The sequence below is a fragment of the Chiloscyllium punctatum genome, chromosome 37 (assembly GCF_047496795.1).
Source record: "Chiloscyllium punctatum isolate Juve2018m chromosome 37, sChiPun1.3, whole genome shotgun sequence".
Lineage (NCBI taxonomy): Eukaryota > Metazoa > Chordata > Chondrichthyes > Orectolobiformes > Hemiscylliidae > Chiloscyllium > Chiloscyllium punctatum.
In genome coordinates, this window is record NC_092775.1 from 65864124 (window position 1) to 65879808 (window position 15685).

General features: G+C 39.4%; 1 protein-coding gene across 2 annotated transcripts in view; it reads right to left on the bottom strand.

Annotated features, from left to right (window-relative positions):
* cdk5rap1 (CDK5 regulatory subunit associated protein 1) overlaps positions 1–15685 on the bottom strand; it is a 28393-nt gene continuing 12708 nt past the window's right edge. For both annotated transcript variants that reach the window (XM_072556952.1, XM_072556951.1), the window contains 8 exons: positions 13836–13956; positions 11457–11687; positions 10757–10854; positions 7540–7595; positions 6464–6594; positions 5659–5808; positions 1570–1710; positions 1–443 (listed from right to left, as the gene is read on the bottom strand). In XM_072556952.1, coding sequence (XP_072413053.1) covers positions 330–443; positions 1570–1710; positions 5659–5808; positions 6464–6594; positions 7540–7595; positions 10757–10854; positions 11457–11687; positions 13836–13956 — 1042 coding nt within the window. In that variant the 3' untranslated portion in view covers positions 1–329. The remainder of the gene's footprint in view (positions 444–1569; positions 1711–5658; positions 5809–6463; positions 6595–7539; positions 7596–10756; positions 10855–11456; positions 11688–13835; positions 13957–15685) is intronic.

Consider the following 15685-nt stretch of genomic DNA (forward strand, 5'->3'; position numbering starts at 1 on the left):
AAAATTTGAAATCTTTCTTTAATCGCCAAATACATATGCAACAATTCTACAATGATTCATCTCTCATTGACAGAACAATTTGTTACATTTCTTCCATGCCAATACTTTAATATTGTAATACTAAGCATCTGACATTTTAAAATCACATAACAGATTATCAGGATCAGAAGTTTAAAAAGATGAATGCATTGGTTATCTCTATGTCTTGTGTGGTGAAAGAATGTACAAGTCCTAACTTTGCAATTCTCAATAATACTCCTAGTGCAGGAGCACAACTATGATACTTTCTTCAAATCATCTTGCAGTACATTTCCAATCCCGGGTATACGTTATTGTCCATAACTAACAGTTTTCCTGTTTTCAGATGTCATCCTTGTTGAATTATTCAGTGTTGTATGACAGATTGGGGTACCCTTTAAACTCTGAGAACTGGCAGATGTTATCTGAAAATTTAGGCACAAGTAGTGAATTAAATATCTATGAAATGTATTTATTTTATGAAAAACATGTTTGCAAGCAATTTTACATGAATGCAATTTTTTTTGCAAGTGATAGAAAGTTCAGAAAAATATACTAGTATCCATATGAACCTGAGCTGCTCTACAGCACCTCCTAGGTGACAGTACAGCTAGAATCTTAAAGCAGGCTGGGTCAAAGGCTCTCAGTTTCAGTCAAATGCCATTCATTTTTACTTAAGAACTTCAGAAATAAAAGTCAACCCCAGGGTTTTCGCTGCTTGCTGAGAATTATTTCAATCATCCATTAAAGTCCGAGTCAGGTAATTTGTCCTAACTCATATGAGGACAGTGAGAAACTACTCCTTCTTAATCTGTATACCGCCTTTGAAAGTTAACCACACCATCCTGCTCCAATGTATTTTATTGTCCAGTTGGTTGGGGCTGCCCTCATCTGATTTCATTCTTATTCATTTGGACATTGTCAAAGAAAGCACCTGCGATGGTTTCAGTTTCCATTCCTGCAACTTATCCACCGCAGTGCCCCATGGATCTATCATTCCTCCTTGGTAGTTCCAGCCTACATGTTGCCCCAGTGATGCTAGAGGTCAAGAGCACTGCACTGCACAGCCGTTTTAAAATTTACATTAAGAATAAGGATTTAGCAGTGCCTGCCCTTGCACAGCACTGTGCCTGTCCTTTATTACTACACTGATAGCTGCAGCATAGGATACATAAATTATTTGTTGCTGTAACCAGTTTAATACAGATACACAATAGTTTTTTTTAAGATTAGAGTTTCTGGTGTCCAATTAAAATGCAAAACTTCTCTTTTTAAAAAAAAATCACCATTGTTTAAAAAGTTTCTTCCTAAGCAGTCAGAGAATTAGCCAACAGTGCTTAATGTAATGTTTTCCATTGTAGTTTATTGAAGGGAGATACACAGACTGCTTAATTATGATTTTGAAGCAGCAATCTGTGACTTAGAAAACCCATTATTATACAAGTCACACTTGATATTTACAGATTGAGTTCTGCATAAAATGGGACCATTTCAAATGTGCATTACACGTCAGAAGCATTCCTAAAAAAACCACCTTAATTATTCACTTACTTGCACTAATATATAGTCTCCAGGTTTAATAGAAGCAAGCATTCCAGATGACCAGTCACAAGATATCTCCACGCTGGGAAAAATTACTTTAATATTACCATCACTTCTTCCACACAATTCCATCTTAGATCGCTTACTGGTCTGGGAATGTAAAACAAAAAAGGAAATAACTGGTAATGGGTTTTTGTATGGAGTTTTTAAAACTATGACAAAAAGAGTTGCAGGTATAAGATACCAGTCCTACATTATGGGTTACACTTGCAATGGATGCATGTTACATTTTCTACATCAAGTTAACGTAGTCCTTCATTCTCTAATTGTACATTCTGGGGAACCATCCCATCTCATTAAATATGGAGGTAAAAAGCAAAAAGAAAAATCAGAATGGTCCAATGCCTAGGGAAAACATGTGGAATAAAATACCATGAAAATCAACTCAATTGTTGCAAGGATTAGACAATATGCTCTCAGTGTATATTTGTAAATGCTAGATATTTACAGCAGGAAGAAACACCAAATTCAGTATTTTTAGTTTGTCATTTGCTAAAAATTTAGTGGTGTTTCAGTTTTGAACATTTCACTATATCAACCTTTGAATAGCTGTGCTATTCCTGTGCTATCCCTCCACAACTACCCGCACCCCCGACCCCAATTGTTAATTAAGAACAATAATCCTGTTTGTAGCTTTATGACAAATAGCAGGAACTTCAAACCAATGTGCAAGCCATTGTGGAGTATGTTGATTGGAAAATTCTGACACCAGCTGGAGAGTAATTTACTGGGATGTGTATTGTCTAAAATGACAGATTGTTGGAATCTACACTACCTCTTTGAAAAACAGCGTCATTTGAAGTCTGGCAAAATAAAGCTAAACTGAGCTCGGGGTGTGGGAGGCACTAGAAGCAGACATGGGGGAAGAAAATGGTGGTGGAAGTGGCAGCATGCAGGAGATTCGGGGCACATTAACATTCCTACTGACTTAGGGAACCTTGCTCCTGAGCAGGTGTCAGAGAACAGCCCCTAATAAATCAGAACAAAAGCAAGGTAAGTTTACATGTTGATGTGTGTCTATGGGTTATTAGCTAATTTTACTTTTACCTACGTACCAATAGTGAATTTTTAAAAAGTGTGGGTTCTCTTGAAACCAAAAATAATCATTTCATTTAGAATTACTGAATTTAAAAAAAATTAAAGTGAGTTTGTATTGTGGAAGAGTTCCCCAGGGTCAGTATTAGTATATATATATGATCTGGATCTTGGAGACCTGGGAGCAAATTCAAAGTTTGCAGGCAATACAAAACTTGGGAACACTGAAAAATATGCAAAGTATAGTACAGAACCTCAACTGGACACTGACAAGTTGGTGGCATGAGTGGATAGGTGATAGATGAAGTTCTATGATACATTTTGGTACAAAGAACATGAAGACACAGCACAAAAAGGTCGATTCTAAAGGGTGACCACATGCAGAATTGGCAGGGTAGGTAAAAAGAACAGTTAATAAAGCATACAATATTCTTCAGGAGAGTGTAGAAGAGATTTACTAGAATGATGTTGTGTATTGCTGGAATCAATGAGGGGGATATATTAGTGAAGGTGGAATTGTTTTCCTCAGTCACGAGAGGATAAGATCTGATAGGAGTTTTCAAAATCAAGAATCATGGATGGAGCAGATGACGAAAAAGTGCTCCCAGTTGTAAAAGGTTCAAGAACCAGAGCACAGATTTAAAGTATTTCACTAAATAATGGGGAAAAGGTAGGAGATTGGCACTAGTAAATGGTCATTGAGCCAGTGCAGACATGATTGGTCAAATGGTCTGCTGCAGCACAGTAACAATTCTGTGATTGTGTTCAAATTATGTTATTAAACAAATATTACACTAGAAGATCAATTTATTTAAATAACCACGGCTTTGCTGAATTCATTGGTCTATCTGTAAGTTCTTCTGACTGGCAAATTAGGATGAAGATGCTTTCATTCATTAATAATTCCCAATTGTTAGTTCAGGGACTAGTTTCTGCACTTTACGATTCACAAGTTTCCTATTCTCCAGGTCAGATTTTGCCTCTTGTATGAATAGTGTTTAAAAAAGTGAATAAAATCTGATAAGCAAAACATACACAATTATGCTGACGATATTACCAGCAACTTTCCAATGGCTATTTGAGTAGTGTACTAGAGATAATCTTTCTCAGGTTATTGTGCTATCGGGCACCACAGGCCACTGGTTTTACAACCTGTACACTATTAGTGGATCTCTCCTGTATTGCTCAGCATAAGTCTGAAGACATACAGTTTAATGAGAAATAAAGCATGAAGTAATACAATTAATTATTAACCCAATATATTATTCTGTTGCGACAGTGCAGAAATGAGAATGAACAAAAGGCAGAAATTCTGGGTACCACACTTTTTGGAAAGGATGAACATATGGGACAGTGCAAAAGAGATTTGCTAGAATGATTCCAGCTCAAAATTAGTGACTTAAACGACAACGACCTGAATTGGTTTTCTGCCGAGGAATTATGTAATTTATAGGAGTTTTATGATCTGTAGCGAAATGCAAGTGCTTCTCAGCCAGTTCAAATGAGTGAAATTATTAGACTAAAGTGCCCTGGTTTTCATTTAATTACAAACAAAATGTAGATAAACGTATTGGTACCAAAGTTACCTCAGCATTTCAGCATCTTTAGGAAGTCAGAATTATACGTAAGGAAGCAGACCCTTCAGTCCAACTCATCTATGGCCAAACATTTATCTTAAATTAATCTAGTCCCGTTTGCCATGTTTGGCCTATATCCCTCCAAACGTTTCCTATTCATACACTCATCCAGATGTCTTTTAAATGTTTTAACTGTCCCAGCCTTGACCAGTTCCTCTGGCAGTTCATTCTAAACATTTACCACTCTCTCTGTGAAAAGGTTGTCCCTTATGTCCCTTTTAAATCTGAGCCCTCAGACCTTAAACCTATGCCCTCAAGTTTTGTACTCCCCTACTCTGGGGAGAAGACTTTGACCATTCACCATACCCACACCCCTCATGACTTTATAAACATTTAAGGTCATCCCTCAGCCTCTGACGGTCCAGGGAAAATAGCCCCAACCGATTCAGCCTCTCCCGAGAGCTCAACTCAAACACCTGCAACATTCTTGTAAATCTTTTCTGAACCCTTTCAGGTTTCACAACATCCTTCCTATAGCAGGGTGGCTAGAATTGAAAGAGGTTTACAAAATTATGAAGGGCATGGATAGGATAAATAGGCAAAGTCTTTTCCCTGGAGTCGGAGAGTCTAGAACTAGAGGGCATAGGTTTAGGGTGAGGGGGAAAGATATAAGAGAGACCTAAGGGGCAACGTTTTCATGCAGAGGGTGGTGTGTGTATGGAATGAGCTGCCAGAGGAAGTGGTGGAGGCTGGTACAATTGCAACATTTAAGAGGCATCTGGATGGGTATATGAATAGGAAGGGTTTGGAGGGATATGGGCCGGATGCTAGCAGGTGGGACTAGAGTGGGTCTGCATGGTCTGGTCGGCATGGATGGTTGGACCGAAGGGTTTGTGTCCATGCTGTATATCTCTAGGACTTGTTTTGGAATACTGTGTTCATAGAGTCCTAGAGAGTCCTGTACAGCTGCAACATGATATCCCAACTCCAATATTAAATGCACTGACCAATGAAGGTAAGTGTATCAAACACCTTCTTCACCAAATAAAGGCCAAGAGAACTGCAGATGCTGTAAATCAGAAACAAAAACAAATTGTTGGGAAAGCTCAGCAGCTCTGGCAGCACCTGTGGAGAGAAATCAGGGTTAACATTTTGGGTCGAGTGCCCCTTCCTCAGCACCAGTTCCAAGGCAGGGTCACTCAACCTGAAAAGTTTGTCATTCATGTTACATTTGTGCATATGTGGGAAAACCTGACATAATCAATTAGTACTGGCCAAAGACTTCATAACTGACCCTGATCTCATTGTGGATCTTTGGACAACACATATTTTGATCTGGACTACGTTACTATTTCAATATTTATTGATTAAATTTGTCACAAGACAAATTTACACTTTAAACATCCTTAATATTAATTCTACATACCCCTTCCACTAACACGAGTTGCTCACTTCCAATAAGATCAGAGTTGAGTTTAGCTGCCTCCTCTCGGAACACAGTGATGAGTTCTTCCAAACGACGTTGTTTCACAATTGCAGGAACGCTGTCCTGAAGTCTATGGTAAGAGTGTGTCTTCTAGAAAAGATCAATATTACAAAAGGTATTTTATTTCAGACTTTTGTGCCTGATCTCTGACAGTAGAGAGGATCCATGCTTAATAGGTTTACAATAAGATAAAAAAAATGCAGCCAATTGTACATCACACTAACCACTTTCCGAAGTATAGCGCTTTGTTTGACAAGACAAGGGAATGGAAATGGATCTTTGTGAAGCATAAAAATAACTGCTATTTAAAGCTTGTTCTCGTTTGGCTTTACAATCAGCTTGAACTGTAAATTCAGAAAATTAACCTCTGTGATTGTCTGGGAAATTTAAGCTGTCTCTTCCAAATGGTTTAATCAATAAATGCCTGGGTATGGGAGCATGATGTGCTCAGGAATGATTTGAGATAAAAGAATGAGTAATTTCAGGCATTTTAAACAGCTGCCAGTTTTGGTATCCTGGTTTTGAAATAGGGTACAGTTAGCAAACAATCCAAAAGTTGTAGAAACTGCGCATCTCTAAGTCACCTATTTTTTTGTTAATTGCTTAAACTAAAGCAAAAGTAAATAAGCAGCTTTCAAATGAAAAGAATGATAGCAATGGGGCTGTGAGATCACAAAATATAATGGTCTGCTTTATCCATCTCTTTCAAATATATCTTGAAGACTGATAATCCTGTATAGCTCACCTTTCTCATGCTATAAGCAAAAAGATATCCAATGTTATACCTCACTTCTCTAAGAAGTGAAATGGTCTGCAAATGATCATCCTCAGTCTCTCCACAAAATCCAGCAATGATGTCACTACTTAAGCTTATACCTGGTTTCAGAAAGACAATTATATAAAAATGTAAATGACATTAACACAGTAACACTTAACCTGTTATAATAAATTTTAAAAAGTTAATAGCCTTAAATATTGAATAGTACTGCATTCGTGGGTGGCCTGAGAAGTGCAACATTATATGGACAACTGAGTTCATAGGATTAGACCCAACATCGACACAAGACATAACTGCAGCCCATCACCACTCAATACAGAGCCCTACTTTAGTCCACTCCACAAATTCTATGAAATTTTCCTCTGGCACCGCAATTGTTTGACACTCAGCCCCTCCCACAGCAAGTTTATTGCCTCTCAATCACTTTCCTAACATTCAGCATGAACTGGTCACATTCCTTTGGCAATTTTAATCTCTCCTTTTGCTGGTAAATGTCTTAGTTTAAAGGTATCCCCCAAAGTCATTGAATTTCTTGTTTTATTCGAGCCACCGCCTGACAATCCTAAACCCTGACATTTCCTACTAGCTCCTTATAATAGTCATTGGATGAGTGGTCCTTACCTCAGATCCCCTGTTTGCATCATCTGAAGCTATTAACTACAATTACAGTTCTGCTCATATTCCAAGAGCAAATTTTAAAACATGACAATTATTTTTCATGGTTAGGTAATTAAGCTATTAAGCATTTAGAATATTTTACATTAAAATGTCCATTGTTTGACACGTGACCTCAATAATTCTTTGTATCTGATTGCAACCAACCAATAAAAATAATGACCATTTCAGGGATCATAAATTCAACTATCAACTTGAGCACAAAACTACTGTACTCTAACTAACCTTCAGAATACAAAGTCTACATGTTTTTCTGATGGTCACATGTTTACCCTATGGATCTGCAGTCACAAAATTAAATCAGTTTTCCACTGACAAACAACCTCCAAATTACTTTATCATGCAGAAAATCAGGAAGGTAACGTTACCTGGGATGATCCTACGTATGTGTTCAACAAGTTCCAAATAAGCTTCTCTTGTATATCTGCAATGAAAACAAGACAATTAAGGAACAAAGAATACCAAAACGACGAACATTTAACACATTTAATATTTGGAACTTTAGAAGGATACAAATCCACAAATCAGCACAACAAAGAATGTGACTGCAGGTTTGATCAAATATTCTGGTGGAAATTAATTGTCACCCCTGTAGTGAGGTTAGTGGTGGGGTGATCGTGGATCGATTTAATTGGGTGGAAAGATGCTTATGGGAATTTTATCACTTTCCTACCTCCAACCTGATCAAGTTAAAGAATTGCAAAAGGATCTGTGAACTTTTCCATCCAGCTCCAATATCATTGTTGCTGGTACTAATCCAATGGCAGACAGAAGGCTACCCATACAAGGTACACAAGCTAACACATGCAGGACTTTGTGGAACTTGTTCAAAGTCATGCTGTACCTGATCAAGCGACATAGCTTTGGAATGGGGATGCAGGTTGGTGAAAGCCAACCACCACCTTTGCTGACAATCCCTTGCTCATGAACTCCAACTAGCAAAGTCCCTTCGGCCGTCACTTATCTGTGGCCTGGGATCGAGCAATCACATGAAGTCCCGGATGAGAGTTTTACCAGCAACAGCACAATCTCATGGTGGCCTGGAGCTCTTGGCAGGTAGGATTTATATTCCAGGGTCCTGATTCTTGGGAAAGTCAGCCTTTATGCCACTTAGCTCTCCATGTCATGGCAGAGACTTATTTTGACTTAAATAAATGCTCAACATTCCGAGCTTGTAAAAGAAGAGGTTTTTCAAGATGGAAAGAGATTAAGTTGGAGGAATTGTTATGTAACTGAATGTAACAGGAGCTATAATAATAAAGGCAAAAGAAACAGAGGATACAAGCTAGTTGGTATACTTGAAGGTGATGGTCAGTCACCTTCTTGGAATGTTGCAGATCGTAAGAATTCCAAAATGCTGTTGTTAGGCAGGGACTTGGAACTATTAGCTACAGGAGCAGAATTAGTCCAATCGATCCATCAATTTTATTCTGCAACTCAATCATGGCTAATCTGTTTCTAAGCTCCACTCTCCTGCTTTGTCCCCATAACTGTCGATCCCTCTACTAATCAAGAACCTACCTATCTCTGTATTAAATACATTCAATAGCCTTCTGCAGCAATGAGTTCCATTGATTAACCACCCTCTGGCTGAAAAAATCATGACTTCAGTTCTAAAGGGTAGTTCCTTTAGAGCTCTGAAGACAATTAAGGAACAAACTCTGAAGCAAGTGCTCTTAGGTGCAAGTGCCTCTGACTAATGGATACATTATTAACGGATGGCAGCACGGTGGCTCAGTGATTAGCACTGCAGTCTCACAGGGTCCCAGGTTCGATTTCAGCCTTGGGTGACTGCGCAAATTCCACACAGACATTCTCCTCGTGTCTACGTGGGTCTCCTCTGGGTGCTCCGGTTTCCTCCCATGGTCTAAAAACGTGCAGGTCAGGTGAACTGGCCATGCTAAATTGCCCATAGTGTTAGGTGCATTAGTCACAGGGAAATGGGACTGGGTGGGTTACTCTTCGGAGGGTCAGTGTGGACTTGTTGGGCTGAAAGGCCTGTTTTCACGCTGTAGGGAACCTAATCTATTCTTCACCACATCTCAGGCCTCTCCGTATTCTATAAGTTTCAATGATATCCTCCCTCATTCTTCTAACTGAATACAGATCCAGAGTTTTCAACTGGTCATGTGAGCAACTCTTCATCCCTGGGATCATTCTTCTGGATCTCCTCTGGACCCCTTCCAAGGTCAGCACTAGATATGGCGTCCAAAACCACACTCAATATTCCAAATGCAGTCTGACCAGCCTCAGCAGTACATCACTGCTCTTGTATTCCAGCCCTCTTGGAATGAATATAAACATTATATTTGTCTTCCAAAGCGCCAACTGAACCTACATGTTAAGATTAAAAGAATCCTGAACCAGAAGTCCCTTTGTGCTTCAGATTTCTGAAGCCTTTCCCAGTTTAGAAAATAGTCTATTCTTCCTACCGAAGTACATAACCTTTCACTTATCCACATTATATTCCATCTGTTAGTTCTTTGCCCACTCTCTTAATCTTCCCACGTTCTTCTACAGCCTTTCCAACTGCTAAACACTACCTGCCCCTCCATTTACCACCTTTTGTGTCATCTGCAAACTTAGCAACAATGCCCTCAGTTCCTTCGTCCAGATCATTATTGCACAACATGAATAGTTGTGGTCCCAACACTGACCCATGTGAAACTTCATTAGTCACTGGCTGCCATCCTGAAAAACAGCTCTTTATTGCCAGTCTTGACATTCTGTCAGTTATCTCAATCCTCTATCCACACCATTAGCTTGCCCCGAACACCACAGGCTCTTATCTTATTTTGCAGCCTCTTTTGTGGCACCTTGTCAAAGGCCTTCTGGATTTCCAGAATTTTGATCCAATGACACTGAATGAACGTTGATAAATTTCCAGGTTAGAAAGGCTTGTGTCTTAGAGACGGTGGCATTCCCATACCTCTGCTACTCTTGTTCCCAATGGTAGAGGTGCATGGTTTGGGATGTCATTAGAAAAACCTTTGCAAGTTGCTGCAGTGCATTTTCCAGATGGTAATGACTGTAATTACAGTGCGCCAATGAAGGAAGAGATGAATGATGGGGGATCTCTAATAAGTGTGTTTTGTCCTAAATACTGTTGAATTTTGCATATCCAGGCAGGTAGGGAGTATTTCATCATGCTTGTGGCTTGTGTCTGCAAATGACAAAAAGATATAGGGGAGGCAGGAAATGAGGTATCTATCACAGAACTTCCAATCTCTGACCTGCTACTATAACCGTTACATTATGTGGCTGGTCCTGTTAAGGTTTTGGTCAATGCTGATACCCAAAATGCTGCTAGTGAAGGATTCAGTGATGGTCATCCCTATTCAGTATCAGAAGTTTCAGCCATGCAGAGCAGAGAGCTGGTTTTAATCTATGATACAGTTACCGATCTAAAAAACCCACCCCAAAACTGTAATAATCTCCATTATTGAGTATAAACATCAGTACCCACTACTTGAGCTGAATGGCCTGATTCACTGAAGTAAATTCTCTGTAACTGCCCAGTCTATAATAGTTTCTTTCTGTACCATAATGACTTTGAACATAAATTCTTAGCAGAAAATACTTTACCCTCGTCTCATAGCTTTAAGGACAGCAGTGCTTCCGCTCTGCGCAGGCAAATGGATATGTTTGCAAATGTTGGCTCTTTCCTGTATAAGGCACAAAACCTGTGAAGGTGAAAATGGAGGAGAAAAAAAAAAATCACTATTTTCACATTAGTACACTCTCAACATTGAGCCAAAGGAAGAAAAGTAATAGATTTTAAATGAATAGTTATCCAGCTAGATAGCTACAGTACATTTGTAGAATTCTTTCTATAAATGGCATAATGTTACACAGATTACATTTTGTTAATTGTGAGAAAATGTAATCAAAATGTGAAGAGCAATTAAACTAAAATATAAACATAATGCAATCACATTCTCCCAAATTTTAACAGCCTGTCAAATACTGCAATAGAGGGAATTTTGTAGAAATGGGTTAGAGTTAGGGTTAATACTTCAGAATCTGTTGAATGTTCTCAAATGAATGCATCAATCTTAGAACTTTAAAAGTACAATTTCTTCTTGGATTTCTTCCCCTTTGCACCAAAGCACATGCCTCCCACAGGATTTGAGCATGTGCATCCGTTTCAAAATTGATTCTCTGAAGAACATTAAATTGCTGACACACTGCCAAAATTTATTTATGCAGGACTGCATATAGGACCAGTATAGCAGAGAAACTTTATTATAGCCATTTGAAAAGAAGAGAATGGACACCATTTTACCTCATCTGGGAAATCCTTGGGGTGAGGAGATGTAAAACGGATTCTCATCTCAGGGTCGATTCTCGAGACCTGATCCAGTAAGTCAGCAAAACGTAAGCCTCGAAGTTTATTCTTGTATATGGTATTAAATCCACGGCTCAGATGTGTAGGTTCCTTCATATGAAGTGAAACCTCTGATGTATCGCAGTAACTGTTCACATTCTGTCCTAGTAACATAACCTCCTTCACTCCCTGAAATCAGAGGCAAAACTCCATTGAAGAAGATACTGAATAACATCCAGCATATACCAATTACTGGGAATTCTATCTTCCTTTTTCACACTGATTTTCACCCAATCCTAGAATGACTCCATTAAATCCCAGTGAATGATCTCCTCTCAGAGAGATTAGGTCAATCTTCAATGTTAAAATTAGTTACCCAGAGTCAGAACATGCAAGGTCACTGAAAATTCTGCCAATACCAAACAAAGAATTCGTTGTGCACAGACCTAGGACTGAATGGTGGCAGCCGGTGGGTAAAAATAATTTAATCTTTGTACCAATCCGATTTTGTTTCTAGCTATCACCTAACTGAAATTTAAATCACACTCTAATCTTCCCAACTCTTAGCAGGATTTTAAGACCATAAGACCATAAGACATAGGAGTGGAAGTAAGGCCATTCGGCCCATCGAGTCCACTCCGCCATTCAATCATGGCTGATGCGCATTTCAGCTCCACTTGCCAGCGTTCTCCCCGTAGCCCTTAATTCCTCTAGACAACAAGAACCTATCAATCTCGGCCTTGAAGACATTTAGCGTCCCGGCTTCCACTGCACTCCGTGGCAATGAATTCCACAGGCCCACCACTCTCTGGCTGAAGAAATGTCTCCGCATTTCCGTTCTGAAATGACCCCCTCTAACTCTAAGGCTGTGTCCACGGGTCCTAGTCTCCTCGCCTAACGGAAACAATTTTCTAGCATCCACCTTTTCAAAGCCATGTATTATTTTGTACGTCTCTATTAGATCTCCCCTTAATCTTCTAAACTCCAACGAATACAATCCCAGTATCCTCAGCCGTTCCTCATATGCTAGACCTGTCATTCCAGGGATCATCCGTGTGAATCTCCGCTGGACACGTTCCAGTGCCAGTATGTCCTTCCTGAGGTGTGGGGACCAAAACTGGACACAGTACTCCAAATGGGGCCTAACCAGAGCTTTATAAAGTCTTAGTAGTACATCTCTGCTTTTATATTCCAACTCTCTTGAGATAAGAGACAACATTGCATTCGCTTTCTTAATCACAGACTCAACCTGCATGTTTACCTTTAGAGAATCCTCGACTAGCACTCCCAGATCCCTTTGTGCTTTGGCTTTATTAAGTTTCTCACCATTTAGAAAGTAGTCCATTCCTATATTCTTTTTGCCAAAGTGCAAGACCTCGCACTTGCTCACGTTAAATTCCATCAGCCATTTCCTGGACCACTCTCCCAACCTGTCTAGATTTTAGCAGGATTATAGAAAAGCAACTGGTCTTAGCTAATTAAAGCAGCAAAACCTGGTTTCTCCCTAACTGGGGCAGACAGGCCATTCATGTGAGACACATATGAAACTAGTCAACTTATTGCAAGTTACTTTGGAATGCTGGAACAAAGAGATAGCTGGAAAATCTCAGGTCTGGCAGCACGTGTGGAGAGAAAGCAGAATTAATGTTTTGGGTCCAATGACCCTTCTTCAGAATTGAATAGAGTGCTGAAGTTAGGTGGTTAATGGAGTGCAGTTTACAACAGGCAGGACAAAGGAGGAAGTTCTGCAGTATCAGAGTAAGGAATTGGGCACTACATTAAGAAAGAGAAACTCAAAAGTTCATAATCTCTGGATGGAAATGCAAATCAGGTTAGAGAGATGAGCAAGTGTCTCAAAGATTGCTGCGGGGGAAATCGGTTCTGGTTCTTATGACACTGGGCAGCTTTGTGGGGAAAATGAGAACTGCTGGGACAGTCTCCACCTGAACTGTTCTGGAACGGACATTCTTATAAGCAACACAAGTTGGGAGGTAGAGCGGATTTTAAACTGAAAAGTGAGAGCTATGCATCAAATCTGGCAAGTTGTGGTGAATCATAAAGTAGGGGTAAGGCAAGATAAGAAGGTAAGAAACCACACTGCGACAGGAAGGAATAGAGAGTACTAAAGTAAAAGTAAAAGTTGACCAGTAAATAAGGCTAGAGATTATATGAGAAAGGATAAAACTAAAGATTTTTTTCATGTAACTTTGAAACAAAATAAATGAATTAAGACTGCAAACTGAAATAAGTATGATTTGGTAGCCATTGCAAAGATGTAGTTGCAGGATGATGGATTGATATCTGAATATCAAAAGCTATTGAAATATTGATAATTACCTGATCTGAAAGCATTTTGACTTCTTTTAAAATTGAAGAAATTGGTCTGCTTCGTTCCCGTCCACGGGTAAAAGGAACAATGCAATAGCTACACATATTGTTGCATCCACGCATGACAGAGCTACAGCAAGAGAAATAGTTTCTTTCAGTCAGACTTTCTTCAGCATTAGCCAAAATAATTCAGACCTGGCAACTGTTCTTGGAGAACAGCAACAATAGCGACATGTTGATGTAACAACATACCGTACTGCTCAATAGTTAACTGAATGAAAAACACAAGCACCAAAAAAAAATTCTCCACAACAGTTTGACAAAGTAGAGAGACATAGAACTCACTAGAGATTAACAACATTCCAAAGGTAGACACTCTTATTAGGGAGAGATAAATAAATCACATGAAGACGCTCTTCCAGAAGTCCTCGTGTATATCTGAAAAAGCAATATTCTCAGAAAGCTGGGATAGGACTAAAATAAATTTTATACTGTGGAAAAGGTCTACAGAGGAACCTCGATTATCTGAATGACACGGGTGGGGAGTATTCCATTCGGATAATCGAATGCTGGATAACACAATTTAGCCAAGCATTGTGACCCTGTGATCTTGTATGGATAATCCGAAATTCGGATAATCGATTGCTAGGTAATCGAGGTTCCTCTGTATTCTGAAACAGTATGGTAGAAACAGCAGAAATGGTCAGTTCAGCTCATAGGCAGGGATAGAAAAACAATAACTTTACAGCAGAGCAATTAAAAATGTTAGATACATTCCTCAGTTAACTGACACTAATTACATACTTGCACACTATGTACAAGTCGTAGAAAGTGAAGAGGCACCATGTATTTCATGTAAACATATGCTGGACAATTACGAGGACCAAACTGTGGCAGATGAAGGCTGACTGAAAATGGCAACATGGATTAGAAATGCATGCCAAGGCTATTTGTTCCAAATGACAACTATTGAAGGCTTGTATGCATTGGCTCATCTGCACTAATCCCACTTTCCAGCACTTGATCGAAAGCCTTGGATGTTCTCATCCATATACTTTTTAAAGATGGAGTATCTTCCTGATTCAACCACCTCCCTAGGCAGATTCTCACCACCCTCTGGATAAAAAGACTTAACCCTTAAAACCCCTCTAAACCTCTTGCCCTTGACCTTAAAATTTCTCCGTTATTGACTCTTCAGCTGAGGGGAACAGCTGCATCCTGGCCAAGCCGTTCAGTCATTTACACCTCAGCCAGGTCCCCACCCAGCTTTCTCTGCTCTAAAGAAAACAAACCCAGCCAATCCAGTCTTGCTTCATAGCAAAAATGCTCCAAACCCAGGCAATATCCTGATGAATTTCCTTTGCAATCACATCCTTCCAATAGAATGGCAATTGGAACTGCACACTAAACCCAAGCTACCTCCTTACCAAAGTTTTGTACACCTCCAATGTAACATCCCTGCTTTTACAATCTATTCCACAACTAATAAAAGGTGAATTCCCTGCATGCCTTAACCACCTCTATTAACTAACTCCCATCGGGGTTCTGGGGATAAGCACCCCAAGATCCTTTTGTTCCTTTGAGGTGCAATTTACTGAGTACTCCCTTATCTTGTTACTTCTTCCAAAGAGCATCACCTTACTTTTCAGGGTTAAAATTTCCTCTGTCACTGATCTGCGTATTTGACCAACCTTTCTGTATCTTCTAGATACCCAAGACCTTCTGCCTCACTATTAACCACTTGGCCAACCTTTGCGTCATCTACAAACTTATCACACCCCTACGTTCTTACCTATATTGTTACACATATATCATGAACAGTATGTATCCGTGGTACACCACAGACACCAGCCTCCAGA